Source organism: Leptinotarsa decemlineata, unplaced genomic scaffold, assembly GCF_025532065.1.
Source record: "Leptinotarsa decemlineata unplaced genomic scaffold, Ldec_3_MD MMD2_tig00026336_RagTag_RagTag, whole genome shotgun sequence".
In the NCBI taxonomy this organism is placed as follows: domain Eukaryota; kingdom Metazoa; phylum Arthropoda; class Insecta; order Coleoptera; family Chrysomelidae; genus Leptinotarsa; species Leptinotarsa decemlineata.
In genome coordinates, this window is record NW_027412692.1 from 7,289,488 (window position 1) to 7,309,854 (window position 20,367).

Consider the following 20,367-nt stretch of genomic DNA (forward strand, 5'->3'; position numbering starts at 1 on the left):
AAATGTGTAATGAAAACCACATCGGAAACACGATAATCAAAGAGTAGATGGGAAGGCAAAATATCTAACACAAAATCATGATGCATAAAGTTGTATTTAAAATGCAATCAATAAATCTGCATGATAATTGTCGAAATAATGACTATTATTTTAAACTGATGAGCATCGAAAAGTGTAGGTTAGAGAAGATTGAATAGACATTTGATGGTATAAAAAGAATTGTTCAACATCATGTTTCAGTTTATTGAAAATTCGAAAATGAGATCGTTCATTGCATTCGCTTTGCTAATTGTAGCAACACAAGCTGTAAGTAGATTGATCTGTTAGTTTTTATATGTAAAAGTTTGATGACTAGGCTAATGGCTTCTGCATCACAATAATGCATCTTCTCACTCGTTATCACTTGTTTGTAATTTGTTTTGACAAAAATAACACCATAATCATGCCTCAGCCACCGTATTCACCAAATTTGGTTTTGCGACGATTGAGGAGATGAAACCTCTGAGAGTTCTCAAGGACATACCAAAAAGTGCATATCAAATTATACCATGATCATCATGAAAAGGATGCGACTGTATTTCAAGCAGAAATTTACGCCACTGAATTGTGTGCGGGGAGATTGGAAGAATCCAACCTCATACACAGGTCAATAAAATATTCTCAGGCAGTCATGCGGCGTTGGAAGCTCTTGGCTCCTACCGAGCAAGGTCTAAATTGGTAGCAAATTTCCAAAAACAACTCTCCTCGATCGGAAGATTTAACAGATTGTCTCTGGTCTGGATTCCTGGCCATACTGTCCAAATAAGAAAGATATAGCAAAAAGGACTCCAAAATTTTTCTAAATTTCGATTTTTTTCGTATATCTCCGCAACCAAAAGAGCTACAGAGATGTTTAGGTATCGTCCAGGAGTACTACTCGAAAATATGTAACTTTGTCACAATTACCGTTTACGAAATTCCCATGAGTTCACTCGAACTCGAATAGCCCTGTATATGTACCTAGTTTCAGTTAGGATTTATGACACATGTGATAAATCCTAATCAGAAAATAGTTTGGCAATATCAGTCATTATTTCGAAGTGCATAGTACCTTCACAAAATTCAAATATAAACATTCATATAACAAAAATTACTATAAATATTTAACGACTTCGTTAAGATAATAAGAATGAATTATTTATATTTGAAATAATTACCGACCACTACTCAACATTAATATTACATATACAATAGTGGGGCGGAACCTCTTATTTTCACCTAAAACTATACTTATACGCACAGAGAATGAAATCAATTCATTATTTTAATTATACTACAATTTCAAAATCATATAAATATATAAAAAGTTCAGTTTGCTGAATATATTAATTCAACATGAAAATAAGACCAAATGAAAAAATATAATGAAAAATGAGAAATGAAAATATCTACGTTTTTACCACTTTTATTTGTAACATTTTCAACCTTATACAATAAACTTAAAATGAATGATGATCTCCTATCTACTACGTAGTAACGGCTACATCCACCAATTTACTGAAAAAAAATAATATATTCTTAATGAAATAAATGATATGGAAAATCGTAACTACACATCAACACTATATCAATAAAAAATAAGGTCAAGTTTGACATAGTAAAATAAAGCCATGAAAAAATCTTACGTTCCAATATACAATTAATTACAATTCAGATAATATAAACAAATTTAAAAATATCGTATTCATATTGATTAATACATACACTATCTGTCCAATATAAGGAGGGTCAGCAATAACAAATCTAAACCTTGAGAGATATAAAAAAGTTACTCATTTGAGAGCTTATTATGTTTCCAATTTTGGTATATTCAAATTAGTGCCGGGGATATCAAAAAAGAACCCAAATTCGCCAGTTTTATTTGATTTTCTTTCTGGCGGTATTTAAGAGGATATGATGAATCAAATGCAAGCTTTACAAAATTTTCAATCCTGCGTTTCGTTTCCGAGAAACCATTTTCAATAAAAAAAACTTATATGAACCGAAAATAAGCTTTACCTGTTAGTCTTTTTCATGACACACTGACGTATCACACATAATTCGAATTTATTTAATTTCATAGTCGAAATGGTCATCTTTCACATGAATTAACCGACTTTTTATCTCTTACAGATTCTGATTTTGCTATACCGACCTTCCTTATTTCGGACATATTGTATAAGTGAAAAAATCAAACTTAACACTAGAACCACCATAGGACATACCCACACTAGACGTGAATTGAAGTCATGTTCATTATTTGATTTTGTTGAAAATCTCGAAACCAAAAATCAAATCATTTTGAAATCAGGAAATAATTTTAAATTCCTACGAATAATAACAATTACCAGAACTGTGCTACTCTTTCTGAGCAGATAGTTGTTGGTTCACTGATGGATCAAATACACCTTCCGGTTCTGGTGCAGGTGTTTTCAGTCGCAGACCCAGAGATATCGACCTTCCCAGAAACCTATGCGACTGTATTTCAAGCGGAAATTTTTGCTATTGAATTGTGTGCGGAGAGATTGGAAAAATTCAACCTCTTACACAGGTCAATAAAAATATTCCCCGACAGTCAAACGGCGCGGCGTTGGAATCTCTTGGCTCCTACCGAGCTTTCGTCTTAATTGGTAGTAAATTGCCAAAAACGACTCTCATCAATAGAAAGGCTCAACAGATTGTCTCTGGTCTGGATTCCTGGCCTGGAAGGCAATGAGGCTGCTGACTGCCTTGTAAAGGAGGGTGCTGCAAGCAGCTTCATCGGACCAGAACCTGTCATTGGCATTGCTTTACGCTTTGCCAAACAAAGATTGAACACCTGGATGACAAGAAGATGTATGGACTTCTGGCAGAATCTTTCAGGATTGGCACACTCCAAGGCGTTTATTCGCCCTTCGAAGCTTGATACCAAACAGTTGTTGGTTTACAGTAGAGATGGCCTTCCTACAAGTCACTGTCATTTGAATCATCATATGTAGAGACTCGGACTGTCAGAAGACGGTGTGTGTCGCCTCTGTTTGGAAAATGATAAAACAGCAGATCACACACTTTGTGCCTGCCCCGCCGAGGACCGAATCAGGTTTTAAGAGTTCGGCACTGCCATATTCTTCTCATCTGACCTGAAAGACCACTCACCATAAAAAGTAATCGGCTTCGTTAAGAAGCTGTGTTTATTTGGTCGAGTGTGAATAGGTGTGAGCCACAATAAACCCTTGCGGTTGCGTTGGAGGGTCGAATATACCCACTCACTTTGGACATAACCTAACTCTTTCTGACGCGTTTTTACCAACCAAGTTGGTATCCAATAGTTCATCTTCCTTTCGAACCATTTTGTTTGGTTATCAATACAGTGACCTGTTACTTGATGAATGTTTAAAACACTATCGATGATAATAATTATAGAATTTATACACCATAAACTTTATTCAGGACTCATCATCAGTTCGCTGATGAAACTACCATGTGGTGAATCACCCTAAACCACAAACATACAATCTGTCGATGAATTGAACCATACTTGCCAAATGTAGAATTCCGTATTTCAGAAACTCATTTATTTTTATCTATGAAAAGTACTTTTTTGTGAAGAAGGAAGTCCTCAATTTAACATAGATATGAAAATTAGGATAAAGTGATCATATCACAAAACATAACATTCCCAATCATATTTGGTGAAACATGTGATATGAGTCTCATTCCAGAAATTGGATCCTGAGCTTGTCCAGGAATTGATGGAGAAACTGACCGAAGCTGCTGCGAAATGCGGGGAAAAAATAAAACCGAGTAGTGGTAAGTATTTTCAACCAGAGTTGCTTGAAAATGGTGAGTGATCGATAATAAGAATATTCTGAAAAATATAAGAAAGCAGCCTATGAGAAAAAACATACCTATCTTCCTCTTTCCCGGAACTAGACGAAATCAACAGAAACATATTTGATTTTTTTACATTTATTTCCAATATACTTTTACAGTTAGAATGAAAAAAAAACAAAAAATAATATTTGAAATAATTTCTGATATTTCTTTTCATTCATTTCCTTCATTTCCACAATATGAGAAGGAAAATCAGTTATCACCCGATGTGGATACTAACAATCGAAACATGGTGACATAACTTGGTTTGAAATCTTTTAATTTTTATTTTTCATTTTTTGTTAATAATATTATTTGATTTTTATTTTTCAGCTTTTATTATTATTTCAATTTTTATTTGTTTGGTTGTTGCTTGTATGTTATCTATTTGTAATTTAATTTTTTCGTTTCATAAAATTGTTATTATCGGTTAATCTTTTTAATTTTTTTAATTTATTTCAGGGTTTTCTAATCAATTTATATTATATCAGACAATGGAAGTCCGAACTGAAATACAAAGAAAATCATGATGATTTCCAATGATCGATTTCCAGTTCAACAGAACTTGGAGAATAATAAAATTGATTATTTGTAAATTTTCGGCATAAGAAGCAGTTTTGGAAATAAACAAAATATTTTGTTGATTTTCCAATACCTGCCAACGTATTATAATAATAATGATAATAATAATAATAATAATAATAATAGCTTTATTGTCCAACAGTTACCCATTTACAGGACAATATAAAATTTTATTCACAATACTAAACTATAAACGAAAAATAAAATGAGCAAAAAAGAAAAACTAATTCTAATTACCTACTTCAAGTACATGTCAGCAATTCTAATAATGTTATGAAGGTTAGTGAAGAATAAATCAACATGGGCACAAATGCTATTGAAATTTGTGCACATAACATATATTGGGGAATTGAGCATAATGTTAGTTTTTGCTCTGAGAGGTCTAAAAATGGATTGAAATCGTTAAGCTGGCCGTAGTACATTGAAGTTAATTTGTTCAAGAATTCACTAACTTGAATAAAAATATGAGCGACGCACATTTTCTGCGATGCTCTAAACTAAAAAGTTCCAAACGTTTATATATGACATCATTACTGATACCTCTCTCAGGGTAACAACCATCTATTCTGAAAATTAGAAATTTACAAAACTTTCTTTGCACTCTTTCAATGGCTTTGTTATGAATCTCATAGAATAAACGATACTTGCAGACAACAGCTTCTTGGCTTTAATATTATGAAAGTTTCTGCAATTTCTAACAATGAAACCATAAACATGTCAACCAAATGTTAATTTATGATCGAATATTACCCCTAGGTCTTTGATCTCATTACATCTCAGCAGATCTGAATCCTGTATTACATAAGGGAATGTATAAATCTCTTTTTTTCGACTATAATTCACTACTTTACATTTCTCCACATTGAGTTTCAATTTATTATTGCTACACCAAGCAACAAGAAATTCTAATTGAGATTGAAGATTTACACAATCACCTACTTCCCTAATTATAGAAAATAATTTCAAGTCATCCGCAAAGCATAACCGCTCACAAGCTGAACTTTCACATAAGTCATTGATAAACAATAAAAACAAAAGAGGGCCTAGGTTGGAGCGCTGAGGCACACCAGAAGAAGCTATATATGTTCTAGATATAACCGTTATAGCACACGAATTGTTTTCTACATGTCAGATAGGGTTGCATCAGCTGACAGGCAGTATTTGAAAAACCAAAACTCATCAGTTTATTGAGCAAGACACCATGATCAATTTTATCAAATGCTTTAGAGAAATCCGTGTATATAACATCAACTTGGTCATTGTTATCTAATGCTTCGTAAATAAATTGAGTAATAATGACTAGATTTGTAATAGTAGAACGATTAGTAACAAATCCATGTTGATGTTGAGATAGTTGCGGTTGAACAGAAGCATATATGCGATTATATAAAATAATCTTAAAAATTTTAGAAAACATATATAAAATAGATATGGGTCTGTAATTCTCTATATATGATTTTCCACCACTTTTGTATACAGGACATACTTTAGCTAATTTCCAAATATCTGGGAATGTTCCAGATATCAGACATGAGTTAAAAATTGTCGTTAAAATCGTTTTAAAGTTGACTATTGCTTTTTATATTCATTTGGGAAGTTTGTTTCATATAAAGGTTTTGGTCATATATAGAGAGATTTGTTTACCTGTTTTCGGATATTGCCTATACTCTTGAAGATATTAGGAAAATGTCATTAGTATAATATTTATAGCACATATAGGTATTCCACGTATATTTACTTAATTTTTTTAGTAAACAACTCAATTAGTAACTATTCTTCACTTCAGAATTTTCTCTTCTCCTCACTTTCCCCACTCTCCCCTCACTATTCGCTTCAGTGCAACGTAGACTTCTTTTCAAAAACTGATGAAAACGATGTAGCTTCTGCTCTGACCAAACTAACCTTTTGCATTTGATTAGTTCGGACTTCCATTTCATAAAATGATTTGAAATCCCTGAATCAATAAAATGAAAAAGATTAGCTGAAAAAAAAACAATTATAAAAAAATAACAATTATTATTAAATACGAGAAACAATTGCAAATCAAACAATTAACAAGAAATGAAAATTAAAATATTTCAAGCCAAGTTACTTCACGACGTTTCGATTATAAGTATCCACAATCGTCTTCGGGTGATGAATGGACTCATTCCTCCGAAGGCTGACTATTTATAGGTCATTCGAGTGCTTTCACCTATCCCCTCTTCCCTCTCACCGCTTCATCGGTTTTAGCAGGGGCTGACCGTTTGGCGGGAATTGGCCGTTTTCGTTTGTGTATAGGTTTCCATATGTTGCGTATCTCTACGCTAGCTTGGCTGAATGCGATGTTGGACAACATATATGCAGCTTCTTTGAATTTTCACCTAAACCAGTGTTCCTCCTTGTGGGTGATTTCAGCTTGAGACCACTTGATGTTATGTTGATGAGTCCAAACATGCTCTATACTATTCCTGATTTGCTGGTTTCTCCTTGCTGTGTGTGTTTCTTGTGCTGGGCAATGCGAACTTTCAATGGTCTCCTAGTTTCTTGATGTAAGATTCTCCGTACTCGCAGGGTATCCGGTAAATGCAATTCTTGGAATCGCAGTCCGCTTTTGGTGGCCTGGTTTTCGTGAGGCTCCTACGGATAGTGTTCCCAGCTCTAAAGTAGGTTCTGATATCATGTTATCATGATATTAGAGAATGGAAGTCTGAACTAATGAAATACCACCCTCAAACAACCTAACATTTTAATGGAGTTTTGCCTTCATTTGTAAAATGAAATTTGTTAGGAATTCAATAACAACTCTTTCATTTCATAAATACGCTAAAAAAATTACTATATTCCCGCAGTTCATTGTGAAAACAATTAATTGTGTAGTATTAATTGATACCAGAATCTGATAAATTGTTCTTGACCCATGTTTGTATTACTCTTCTGAGTGCAAGCTTTCATTCAAACGAGAACTTTCGCTGATCAGGCGCGAATGTCAACTGTTTTTCTTTTGCAGAAGAAAAGGACGCTTCATAAAAGTATGTATTTTGTCGCGTATTTTATTCATGACGCATGTACCTATGTGCCTTAATGATATTGCTTCAGTTCCAGTTTTTTTCCCAGCTCCTTATTCAAATACATTGTGGTGAATATCTCTCTGATTTTGACAAATATTTTTGTAGCATTTACTATAAGAAATATATTAATCGAGTTATCATATACGTACGGAAAATGGTTAACAAGAACAGTTTCTATGAACAAATGCATGAAGTCGCTATGGAAAGGCCTCTCAGTCCTCAGGTTGAAAATTTCTATATAAAAGTTTTCGATGAGAAAGCATTCAGCACCGCCTCATCGAAACCTACCTGTTGGTTCCGCTATGTTGCTGACACTTTTGTTACTTGGAGCTACGAGGAAGAAGCATTAAAACAGTTTTCACGTCACATCAACTACATTCATCCCCGCATATCCAGTTAACCATGGAAAATGAAGGAAAACGAAGGAAATATATCATTTCTGGATGTACTTACTGGCCAAAGGTCAAAGCCAATAATGACCTGAGTCAGTCAATAAAAGTTAAAGCAGGAGTACCACAGGGAACAGTTTTGGGTCCCATATTATTTCTTGTTTACAAATAGTATATGTTTCATTAGCAATTTTAGGGGCCATCTCATATTCACAGATAGTAGTTGGACGGAGGTATTTGAAAAATCAGTTGAGAAAATGAAAGATATCCAGATACGGCTTGATCACAACCTTCCAAGTGTAAAGTAAAACAAAAATTGAATTTATTACATTCACCCTATTACGGAACGGTCAACCAGTAAAAATATTAATCCACATCCATGACGGAGGTTGTACTAATACAAAAAACTACAATTGTGCAGTAATAGGAAGAACAAAGATAATTGAGTATCTGAGAGTTAAAGTTGATCAGCATATGAGATAGGATGACTACATAAACTATATGTTTAAAAACAGCTCAGACTTTCAACTATAATATTCTATGAGTTGAGGAATATTCTGAAATACATAAACTTGATCACCTTATGCCAGTCCCTAGCAGAATCTGTAATATTGTATGGCAATTCTCTTAATATTCTCCAAATATCTCAAAACGCAATCTTGAAAATGTCATTCAAAATACCTAAAATGTACTCTACCGAATGTCTGTATAAGGAAACACTATTACTGAAAACAATAAAACTATATCCACCAATATTCAACTTTGCCATTCAACTGATATGAATACGTCATGTAAAAGGGTCTATTTTTTTAGAGGACATCTCCAAACTCTTGAGCCACAAAGTTCCAGACTCAACTGAAGGAAGGTGCATGTTATTATGCGTGAACCAGGAACTTGGATTCGTAAGTATGAATATTTTCGTCATACTCTTCTATACTTTTTGATAATATTTAAAATCGTATAAGTACAAAAACATTATTTATAACGATATTTTTGTAACGCAGTGTGTTCTGTGGAATTTACTACAAATAATGAAATATTCACTGCACACGTAAACGAAGTAATCTGGACAAGTGAAGAAATCAGCTAATAAATTATAAACTTAACATTATTCCTTGCTATTTTTAACTTTTCAATTCACTCAGAGGATTGCTACACAATATGAAAAACGTAAAATTTCACATACATGAAACACTGGCATCTTCAATGGCGGACATCCGATGTTTCGGAATAAGATACTTGCCTTATTGCCTCTTCAGAACCAATCTGGATAACATTGCAGGATGAAGCAATCAATTCATTCATAAAATAACGATATCATGTCACGAATGAGTTAAATCTAATCGCATGTCATCGATGACAGTTCGTAAAGATATTCATTCGCTTATTTAATTTAATCCCAGTCATATTTTTAGGAGAAAATAATTTTTGGGAAAGGTTTCACCTCGTTCATATATGATATTGTGTAGCAATCATGTGAATGATATCTGATTCGATTCCATAACGAGTGTTTGGAGTGCAAACTTAATAGGAAAAAGTGCTTTCTGTATGATTCAATGTTGATAACAAAGTAGTTGTTCCGAAATTATTTTTCTTTCGTGTAATTCAATAGTTATATGAAAGTAAATGTTTCGAGAGGGATTTTTCTTCCAGTTTGTACCTACATATCTTTGTCAATTGCTTTTTTTTCTTCTGAAGATTACTACAATCTTTGCTATAAGTAATATATGTTACCCGAGAAAACATTAGACAACAATTGAATTTTGTGAAACAGAATTTAATATTCCAGCAAAAAATATTATTGTAGTAGACCGTTATAGAATAAAAACGCGTTGCTTCATTCAATAAACAATAGGTATGCATGCAAAGTTATGAATTATTTCCCGAACATAGTCAAGATCTCTACTTAAGTCACGTACTTTTTTTCTGTCGTCGCGTCATTTAAAAGTCGAGGAATCAATTGATTACTCATTTTATTTGTAGTGTTTTCAATAAAAAAATCCACCTCTGATTGTTTTCTTTCTTATTTGCTTTTTTATCTTTTGACTTCCCTCTCTCTTCTTATCTTTTCTCTAATATTCGAAAAAAAGTTGCTTTCTCCTCTTCAACTACAATGTATAATTTTCCGTCAACAAATCTCAACTCCATTTACATCCACTGATTTTATATTTTCAGGAGCCATCTAAAGTGATGTTGTGCAAGCGAATTCAATTTTCGTTTACTGAATTGAGGTGTTCTCTGGCGTGTATTCAAAAACGATTCGTAGTTACGTCACCAATAATAAGATTCGCCAAAAGAAATGATTTACTTTGTGTCAGATGTGAAATTCAATAATAAAAACAAACTTTTCAATTCTCTCTAACTCAATTATATTCGGATTTGTGCAAGTAATAATTTTCCAGCTTTATTTTGTACATCCTTACAACGTATTTTATGGAAATTTTTCAGCACTTCTCTCTCTCTCTCTTCTTTATTGGCCGATGCTTCCTGTTCAGGCGCAATTGGGGCAGTTCAATACGGGGGGTTGTCCTTGTCTGGGATAGCACTCAGTAACAACCCTTATATTTTAATTCTGACTCATGCTGTCGACTTCTTAGTGTTTGTTCGTCTACTTCTTCTCGTGCTATGAGAATGTTAGGGATTGACAAAGATACACAAACAAAATGTTCTGGGATATATGATGGAGTTTAAGTATAGGAATTTAGTTTATTAAAGGTTTATAGTTTGATTTTATTGTAATCTAAAAATTGGATAAGAATCTTTGTGATTTGTATATTCAGATTACGAAAAACTTGAAATATGTTAAAGGGGGAATTAATACCATGTTTAATAAGTTCAAAATAAATATCTCTGTTAGGGATAACATTGATAGGGCATTCCAGAAAAATATGGTTTACGTTTTCTACTAGACCGCATTCACAGTATGGGTGATCAACTATTCCTAACTTGTACTGATGTTCTTTAGTATGACAATGACCGGTTTTCATCCGTATTATGGTGGTGATGTGTCTCCTATCTATGTACGGTAGGGAGAATAATGCTATTTTACTGGGGTATTTTTCATGGACTTTGTTACAGGATTTACCTGTTTTTATAATGTCATTTTCCCATAGCGACTTAAAGTTTTTTATGATATTATTTTTTAAAATCGAGTATATTGTGTTGTTGTCTATTTTGATTTTTAATGGGATGTTCAAGTTGGTTCCTATTTTTGCTAAACAATCTGCTCTCTCATTCCCTATGATGTCTGAATGTCCAGGTATCCATGCAAATTTGAAAATGATATTGTTTAAAGAAGCGTGATATGCCATATTCCTGATCGAAAGACTAATGTGGTCGATTTTGGAAGTGACCTTTTTCAGCAAGATTTTTTCTAATGCACTTTTGGAGTCCGTAAGTATTAAGTTTTTTTTTAATTTTTTCTTAAACATGTCATCATACCTTCGTGGATAGCTATTAATTCTGCGTCACATATGTTTAATATGTCGTTAACCCTGGCTGAAAAGGAATAATCTATATCTGGTATAAAGATCCCTATACCCTTTTTTCCTTCCTTTTTGGATGCATCTGTATATACAAACTTATATTGATTTTTAAATTCTTCAGTAGCTAATTCAAATATCATATTATTATTAATATCTGTTTTTTCTATATTTAAATTTATTACTGTCATTTCATGTGTGTAGGTCTTAAAGTTAAAGCTAAAACAAGGAGGAATCTCATTAGTATATACCCAAGTTTTATAAGGTTGTAGATTTTCTAATACTGTTACCAAATATGGTTTTTCCCTATTTTTCCAGTAACCTAATTTCTCATCGCAGATTGCTTTAAGGGTAGTGATAAGCTGGATTATTGGTGAGTTGCATGCCAGTCTGTATGTCAGAAATTTGGAGGCTAACAAGAGTTGACGACATTCTAATTTTAGGTTTGTTCTAGCAAGAAATTTCGGATGGTTTGAAGCTAGTGTTATGGACTGGCCAACTGCGCATGTATGCCGTGAGACTGGTTGCAAATAGTTTGGGATTCATGTCCTGCTAGAACGCTTATTTGTGTTGATAAATGTCAATTGTCAAATTGTCATTTAAACTGACTTATTAGTTGGAAATTTGAAATTTATATTTTGTGCAGCGAAAAGTGAAGGTGAAAACCGATAAAAATGAACATATTGAATTGGCTTGAATAGTCATCGGCTTGGTCAAAATGGAAAAATTCAAAATAGAAGAAATGTTAAAATTGGAAAAAGAAAAGTTATAAATAAGAAAGAAGAGAAATGAATTATTAGAAACAAAAAATAATTTGCTCAGACAAATGAGCAAAAATAAGAATTCAGATCTTGATAAATATTCTGAATTCAATGTTAGTATGAGGGATTTAGTTTGATATCTTATGTCATACATAGGGTTCCTGTTATGTGATATTATATAGAAAGAAGTTATTAGTTTGTGTTAGGACGAGTACTTACCGACCTGATTAACAGCCCGTTAAAATAATCAGTGCTGGGGCTGTGCTGTCTCTCTAGCAAATGACAGGATGTGGTGTCATTCTCAGCACCGATTATTTTAATTGACTCTTAATCCGGTCGTAAAGTACCCACCCTTGAGCAAATTATATTTTTATACTGTTTTAAAAATCATTCTTATTTTACCTGAATGGATGTTTATTTAATTTATGCCAAACAATGAAATGAACATCAACAAACAGAAATATTACAATTTTATTGCTATCTTAAAACTCGTCAAGCTACAAAATTTCTGTGGTCTGCAGCATCTCTATTGATGTGATTATCTTCATCCTCTTCCTCATGGTGATGAAACAGCAATTCGATAATAAGTTCCTCATCATTGGATGATTCAGAATTATTTCCCCAATTTGATTCAGAGCTTGATGACTCTGATGACATTTCGGTTAATCCTACCTGTAATAATGGAGTTGAATAATTGATGCTTAGTTGAAAATCACCAAATGCTTGCTTGATTTTCATTCAAAAACATAAAATCATTTTACCTGAATTTCCAAACGCAAATATGAAAAAATTGACAGTTTTGAGGATTGCCGTTCTATAAAAAACAAGATTTTTAAACCAATTATCAGGCCACTAAATATTTCTATTTTGGTTTCTCATTTCTTTAGTACATAACATAATCAACAAATCCATATTCCAAAATCATAACAAACGTGATATCGGATCACTTGATCACTCCGAATATTTGCGCATGTCACAAACTGAAAATCCTTACGAATTCCTCTGGACTACTTCGACAGTTCTCATACGGTTTGCAAACTGTATTTCGTCTTCGCTAGAACATGCGACTATTAGTTCGAATCCTGGATTTGCTTTGCTAGAACGCCTATATTCGTATGCGCATGCTTCGTACGATTCCGTATCGTTTGAAATCGCTGCTAGAACAAACCTTTTATTTCCCCAGTTTCCCCTAGTAATGCGTTTATGGGTGTGGATTTCATTGTACCTGTTATTAACCTTAGCCCTTGATTGTGAATTTTGTTTAGAGTGTTTAAGTTTCTTCTAGTGGTGTTTTCAGCACTTTATAAACTATAACGATCAAAATAAAACAGAAACTGACAACTGACGTACCCGTGGATTGGGCTACCTACCGGGCGCGTCCCCAGGTGGCGGATAGGGAATAAACGGCCAGGGTACTGGGGACCCTGTCCGGGAAGCCAATATGTGACCTTACGAACGGGATCGCCGAACTTATGGTCAGTGGTAGAAATAAGTAAGGTGAGGGGAAGTAAAAATCCCCAAAAGCCTTTGCGAAACATACCACCGTTGTCTAGCCTTCCCAAGCTGAGGTGTAAAGAATCGTGCCGACAGCTGAATGGTCGCAGGGTGATATGTGGTTACGAACGATCCCCTTGGGGAACCGGGCGAAACCTCATTGTAATCAGCCTTCCTCTGGTACCGCTAGGAATGAGGCTGGACATAGCAGATCACCTCGTGATGTAATACAAAGGCGGCGCATTTGCGGCGCCGAGGCCAAAAGGAGAAAGAGAACGAAAGAGGCAGGAGTGGCAGCAACTATAAATGCACCCTCCTCCTCCCCCGCTCCACCTCCAACAGCAAGGGCACTTCATGCGGCAGGCGCCAAGATCTCCGCCTTGAATAACGGCAAGGAATCGGTTACCCCTGCAGGAAAGCGCCCTCATTTGAACATCTCCACTAGAGGAATCCTGAAAGGTTGAAGAAGTCGCGCACAACAGTAATGTCGCTGCACCTTCCCGAACCTTCGCGGAGGCCGCCGTGAGATACCTCAAGGTTGCCAAAGAGGGTGTGTGTTCGGCGAGTCTTGGCCTACACCTGCCGATTAAAGATGTTTCCTAGTGACCTGTCCACCTTCCTGGAAAGGACAGGATGAACGATGACCTAGAAGGTCATCCTCGTGAGGATGTACAATGGGTCACATGTGGCCTAAGTGTTGTGGGTATACAGTATATACTCACCCTCCCTACTCTACAGATATCTAAAGATATACTGAACCAGAATGGTTCCCTACTATATACATACATACATCTGACGTAACGTAAAGTCAAATTTCGTTTCAAAACCAACCTCAACTAGGTTTTGAATTATCATGTATACGTTTCAAATTATAGTTGATGTGACGTCATGTATTTGAATCACAGACAAATATGTTTTGAAAACATGAGCGCCAGAAAACGCCTCTTATTTCTTTCTTTTTAGTGTTAACCATTATGTTGTATGCAACTACATGGAAGACATTCTTTATGTAACTAAATAATATCGATGGTTTGCTATTATTCGTTCAAATATTGTATTTGATGATTTGAATTTTCCCACTTTTTTTCGTTTTGCAGGAAAAAGAGGACGGTTCCATCGATTTCGAAAATGGCAAGATAATCATGGACAAAGTCAAGGACAGTGATCCCGAAATTTTCAATAAGTTATTCGAAGTGTACAAGAAATGTTCTCAAACCGGTAATTATACAAAATCATTAAAAATTATTATAAAGGTTCAATTTTTCGAGGAATAATCGGAAAAAATCAATACTCATCATTCATGAGTATTTTGAAACAAATGAATTGAAAATAATAATTACAATTGTCGCCGAGAATCTAAGCAAACGTTTTTCTTTCATTCTCAAAACTAAGCAATCTAGATATTTTTATCGTGTAAAATTGAGAAGTATATCAAGTTCATCACGTAGGCATTTCAATTTTATACAGATTGAAACCTATACAGGGTATTTTTCAATAACATGCCATTGTCTGAGGAAGTTATTTTAGAGTACATTTAAAAAACTTCCATATAAACATTATGTCCTTGAAATCCTAACTTTCAAACTACAGGTTTTGAATGATATCTGATTCAATACCATAACGAATGTTTGGAATACAAAATGAGTAGATAAAAGTGTTTTTGTATTATAATTCAGTGCTCATATAAAGTATATGTTTCGAAATAATTTTTCTTTCGTGTAACTCAATGTGTATATGAAAGTAATTGTTTCAGAAGGGCTTTTTCTGCTTGAAAATTACTTCTTTGCATGATCTACACATTCATGTATACCGGGTGTCAACGAATCTATTAGACAAGTCATAATTTCTAGACTATTAGGAGAATTGAAATGAGATTTGGTATAGTTGAATGGTATGTGGAGAGGAATGTTTTCACATATTTTTCACTTTACGGTCACTTCCGGTTTCAGCGGAAATGGCTCCGGTTCTGAATTTTTAAATGGAACACCCTGTATATTGTAACATTTTTGGATTTCTGAGACAATTCTGGATCAGAAACTGACATTTCCGGAAGTTTTTCAGCCTACTTGATTTTTTCAGAGTCACTTTTAAAATTGCATCTAGGTGGCCATGATCGGACGTAAACTAATCTATGGACCTCAGGTGATATCAGAAAATTGCAATAGCAGAGTTTTAGTGACTAGTGTGTTGAATATGAATGAGACAAGTTTACAAAATAACATTTTCGTGTCTAACTATTATTTTTCAAATGGCGACCATTTTTTGACAAGCAATTTCCGAAAAAAGGATTTTTTGACGAATCTAACGTTACTAATTTATTTGCGATTGGATCAACAAATTTAACAAATTTAACTAATAATTTCAGCGATGCACTTAGATTTTTTGCAATATCCTAAGTTCTTGAAAATTCCACTATAGTAAATTTTCAAAGTGCATCCCTCCTTGTTCAAGACACATTTCAGCTCATTCAATTGTTTCTCTCAACACGTTTTGTAACATTTGAGGCGATATACTTCTAAATGCCTGTTGAATCCTTTCTTCTAAGATTTCGAGAGTGGCTGGGGCTGTTGCATAGTAGACCCTTTCTTTCACATATCCCCAAATGAAGAAATCTAACACAGTCAGATCCGGTGAGCGGGCAGGCCACCGTACTGGACCGTTGGTTGCAATAACTCTATTATTAAAATGCTCTATTAAAAAATCAAGTACGTCTCTGCTATTATGGGGTGGTGCTCCATCTTGCTGGAAGTAAATTTGCCGTAAAACTTCTAAAGGCATATCATTAAGATGATCCTCGATTTCATTTTGAAGAAAACCCAAGTATCTAACCCCTGTTAACTGACCTTGAAACAATATTGGACCAATTATTCTGTTTCCAACGATACCAGCCCAGACATTGACGCCAAACCTTTCTTGAAAATTGCCCTCTCTCATTGCATGTTGATTTTGTTGGGCCCAGTACCAACAATTCTGCTTATTAAACATGCCATTATTTGTTAACCGTGATTCGTCGGAAAATAGAATGAAGTTGATAAAATTTGGGTTAACTCTATGATTTTGAAGCAACCAATCATAAAATACTACTCTTCTATTGCCGTCGTCGGCATACAAATGTTGATGTAACTGATATTTAAATGCTCGATATCCGTGCTTTTTCAGTATTTTTCTTGCTGATTCGTGACTTATCTGCATTTCTCTACTAATTTCTCTTAAAGAAACCGTTTTGTCAACTTCTACCGTAGCAAGAACGTTAATCTCAGTCTCCTCATTTATGACAAACCTCTGTTCTGCGTCTCGATTTCCCTCTTGCCTAAAACGACTCTCAACATAGGGAAAATACTGATGAGATGGGTGTTGCCGATTGGGATATCTCTGAGCATACAACTCAGCAGCTTTCCTTGAATTTCTGTGGCATTCTCCAAACAATAACAACATATCCACTTTTTCACTTTGAGTATACATTATTTCGACGAAAAATTAAACTAAAATTAACGAAAATCAAGAGAAACTTCTACTTTCTGCTCATAAAGCTTATGTCACTGTCATAACCTAGGTGAGCGTTTTGTTCTCCAAAGTGGACTTGATGGAAATAACCGCAAAATATTATGCATCATTCCTATCCATGGCACCCTTGACAAAAGTAAATGAATTTGTATCGAGTATATTCCTCAGTAATATTTAATTTTATGTTCTTATTTGTAATCCAATCGCAAATAAATTAGTATCGTTAGATTTGTCAAAAAATCCTTTTTTCGGAAAGTGCTTGTCAAAAAATGGTCGCCATTTGAAAAATAATAGTTAGACACGAAAATGTTATTTTGTAAACTTGTCTCATTCATATTCAACACACTAGTCACTAAAACTCCGCTATTGCAATTTTCTGATATCACCTGAGGTCCATAGATTAGTTTACGTCCGATCATGGCCACCTAGATGCAATTTTAAAAGTGACTCTGAAAAAATCAAGTAGGCTGAAAAACTTCCGGAAATGTTAGTTTCTGATCCAGAATTGACTCAGAAATCCAAAAATGTTACAATATATAGGGTGTTCCATTTAAAAATTCAGAACCGGAGCCATTTCCGCTGAAACCGGAAGTGACCGGAAAGTGAAAAATATGTGAAAACTCTCCTCTCCACATACCATTTATCTGTACCAAATCTCGTTTTGATACACCTAATAGTCTAGAAGTTATGACTTGTCTAATAGATTCGTTGACACCCGGTAGAGTTACTTATTTTGAAATTGATTTATTTTTTTGGAAGATTCCTATATTTTTGTATCAAGATGGACTAGTAGAAAGATTTCCCAAAAAAATTATTATAACCCTTTCAATTTAAAAAGGTAATGATTTCAAGATAATTTTTTTTTTTAATAATTCACATCTCTGAGGAATTGAATAACCACATAAATTCATTTTTACTTGAAACCTTAGCGCCCTCTAGGTCAAAGTTAAGATCTTCGGAATATATGTTAATATTATTTTTTTCTTTTAAAATAGACCCATAAATGACCTTTAAAAATGTTTGGTATATTTTGAAAGAGAGTTCAAAGAGCAGTCAGAAAATATACTTCAATATTGCGAAATGAAAGAAAAATATAAGCACCAATCACATCATTTTTTTAAAATCACGTACCTATCTATGAAGAAATATCATTTGATACTAGATATCATGTACCTATCTATGAAGAAATATCATTTGATACTAGGTATCATGTACCTATCTATGAAGAAATATCATTTGATACTAGGTATTTCTCTTTTCCAGATTACATCGTAAAAGACGATCCCTGTGAAACAAGTGCAAATTTAGCTACTTGTGGAATAAAAGGAGCAGAAGAGGTTAGTATGAAATCATATCGGAATCAATTCCAAGCCTTGAAACTGAAAAAAAACGTGTTTTGGTATTCTATTCAACACCCTCTGCTTTAGGGTAATCACCACCATATAACAACCACGTATTTTTGGTGTTTTCGCCTTCGGGAAATGCCTGCGTGGTGTTCAACCACTGTCCCCTCTTGTCTTAGAGGATCCACTTTTCATCACACGTGACGATCCGATTCAAAAAAGGATCGCAAAGAAAAATCTACCTCAAAAGGTGACAATTTTTGTCGATTGTTCAAATCGATGGTCACCCACTTTTCGAGCCTTTTGATTTTTCCAGTACGTTTTAAACCATCAAAAACCGCATGGGAGCTGACGACGCTCAGTTCTTCCGTCATCCCACGCACCGTTTGTGATAGGTCAGTCTCCACCAGGGCCCTCGAATGATGTCCTGGATTACTGTAGGTTGTCCAATTGGGGACTCATCTTCTAGGCTAAAGTCTCCGGAACAAATTTTTGCAAACCATTGTCAAACAGTGCGTTCATTGACACTACAACTGTCATATGCCTGGTTAATTTTTCGGGCTGTTTCGGCAGCGCTCTGGTTCAATTTTTAATTCGTAGAGAAAAATTGGGCAAAAATTGCCTAACGACATCGTATAGTAAGCTGAAAATGGCAAAAAAGTATAATTTGGAAAAAAATTAACAGCATCAATGCATAGAGTTCAAAATTCTCTATCGATCAGTATCACGACACAGTAGAATAAATATTTGTTAAGATATGGAGCTACGACAACACATGATATTAAAACGGACACATATTTTATTCATTCTATATCCGATTATTTATAACCACCTTTTTTCAGGAGGGAATATCCTTTGATTTGGGGAGTATGTGATTCCAATGGGCCGATCAACTCAACTGTAAGAAATAATAGAAATTGTATTGAAATTAGTAATAAATAATTCAAAGAATACATGAGGTATTATTCCCTTCTCAATGAAATATATTCATGAACATATATTGATTCAATAGAATCCATCAACGTCCATTTGGAAGCGATTTGAAGAAAGCCCCCACTCGACAGGAAGTACTTTGTTGTTGACTGGGTAGAGTTGAGTAAAGCATGGCATATTTCCAATATTCATCCAAGTAAAATCTGAACATTGAATATACAAATAGCTGTTCAATGCAAAAATAATAATAAGTGAAAGTATTGAATAATCAATGATGCATTCGAAGCAGTTAAGCAGTTAGGTGAGGGCCATTGCAGAAATTGATGAAATAAATTACAATTACAGCAAAAGTGACCATCGACAGTATAAAACTCAACTGGAGTTAGAGGTGTGGAAGTTGGCTCAAAAAAGTTGGGAAAGTTTCGTAAACCAAATAAAGCTCTTTTATACCAGGAAATGGTGGCAGTCGACGTTATACAGCATGCTCTTTGGAAGTTCAATAAATTACCTTGAGATAACAAAGATTAATAATAATGATGATCTTTAAGACGGTATTTTCCACAGTGAGAAACTCTGTGAAATAATATTTATGAAATTTATGTTTTTCAAAAGTATTGGAGGTTGTGATGCCGAAAATTGTATCACGATAAAAATTATTGAATTTGGGAAAATTTTCTAACTTTTTGTATTCATGATTAACTCATATTCGAATGCGTTAACAGAAATTTTCCTTCCAATTCAATCTAGCTCATTATATTGATGATAGCGTTTCTTCAGACCTCTTTCATTGGTTTACCTGTTGAAGTTGCTTTAATTGTGTGTTTCCATCATTGGTAAATCGAATAAAAGGGTGGAAATCAAGTGAAGGAAATTTGTTTTGTTCTACAAACATTCACAAAAAGTGAGGGAAACACCAAGTAGTCCCTATTTCTATTTTTCTATACCAGGAGAAATTTCAA

The 20,367-nt window shown here is 34.2% G+C and overlaps 1 protein-coding gene and 1 long non-coding RNA gene across 2 annotated transcripts; one reads left to right on the forward strand and one right to left on the reverse strand.

Annotated features, from left to right (window-relative positions):
• Positions 1 to 195: 195 nt before the first annotated feature.
• Positions 196 to 19,426, forward strand: LOC111503094 (general odorant-binding protein 19d). Its single transcript, XM_023157319.2, has 6 exons — positions 196 to 306; positions 3,720 to 3,807; positions 8,705 to 8,793; positions 14,726 to 14,846; positions 18,396 to 18,469; positions 19,318 to 19,426. The coding sequence occupies exons 1-6, from the start codon at positions 232 to 234 to the stop codon at positions 19,348 to 19,350; spliced, it is 480 nt and encodes a 159-aa protein (XP_023013087.2). The 5' UTR covers positions 196 to 231; the 3' UTR covers positions 19,351 to 19,426.
• Positions 10,237 to 13,582, reverse strand: LOC111503104 (uncharacterized). Its single transcript, XR_002721832.2, has 2 exons — positions 13,360 to 13,582; positions 10,237 to 10,514 (listed from the first exon to the last, which is right to left on the reverse strand). It is a non-coding gene; the product is annotated as an uncharacterized lncRNA (long non-coding RNA).
• Positions 19,427 to 20,367: the final 941 nt, after the last annotated feature.

Excerpts from the sequence above, each read along its gene's own strand:
- LOC111503094 (XM_023157319.2), top strand. The coding sequence starts at position 232 with ATGTTTCAGTTTATTGAAAATTCGAAAATGAGATCGTTCATTGCATTC. Across the intron at positions 307-3,719 it reads TAATTGTAGCAACACAAGCT|AAATTGGATCCTGAGCTTGT; the intron begins GTAAGTAGATTG and ends GTCTCATTCCAG. Across the intron at positions 18,470-19,317 it reads GAATAAAAGGAGCAGAAGAG|GAGGGAATATCCTTTGATTT; the intron begins GTTAGTATGAAA and ends ACCTTTTTTCAG.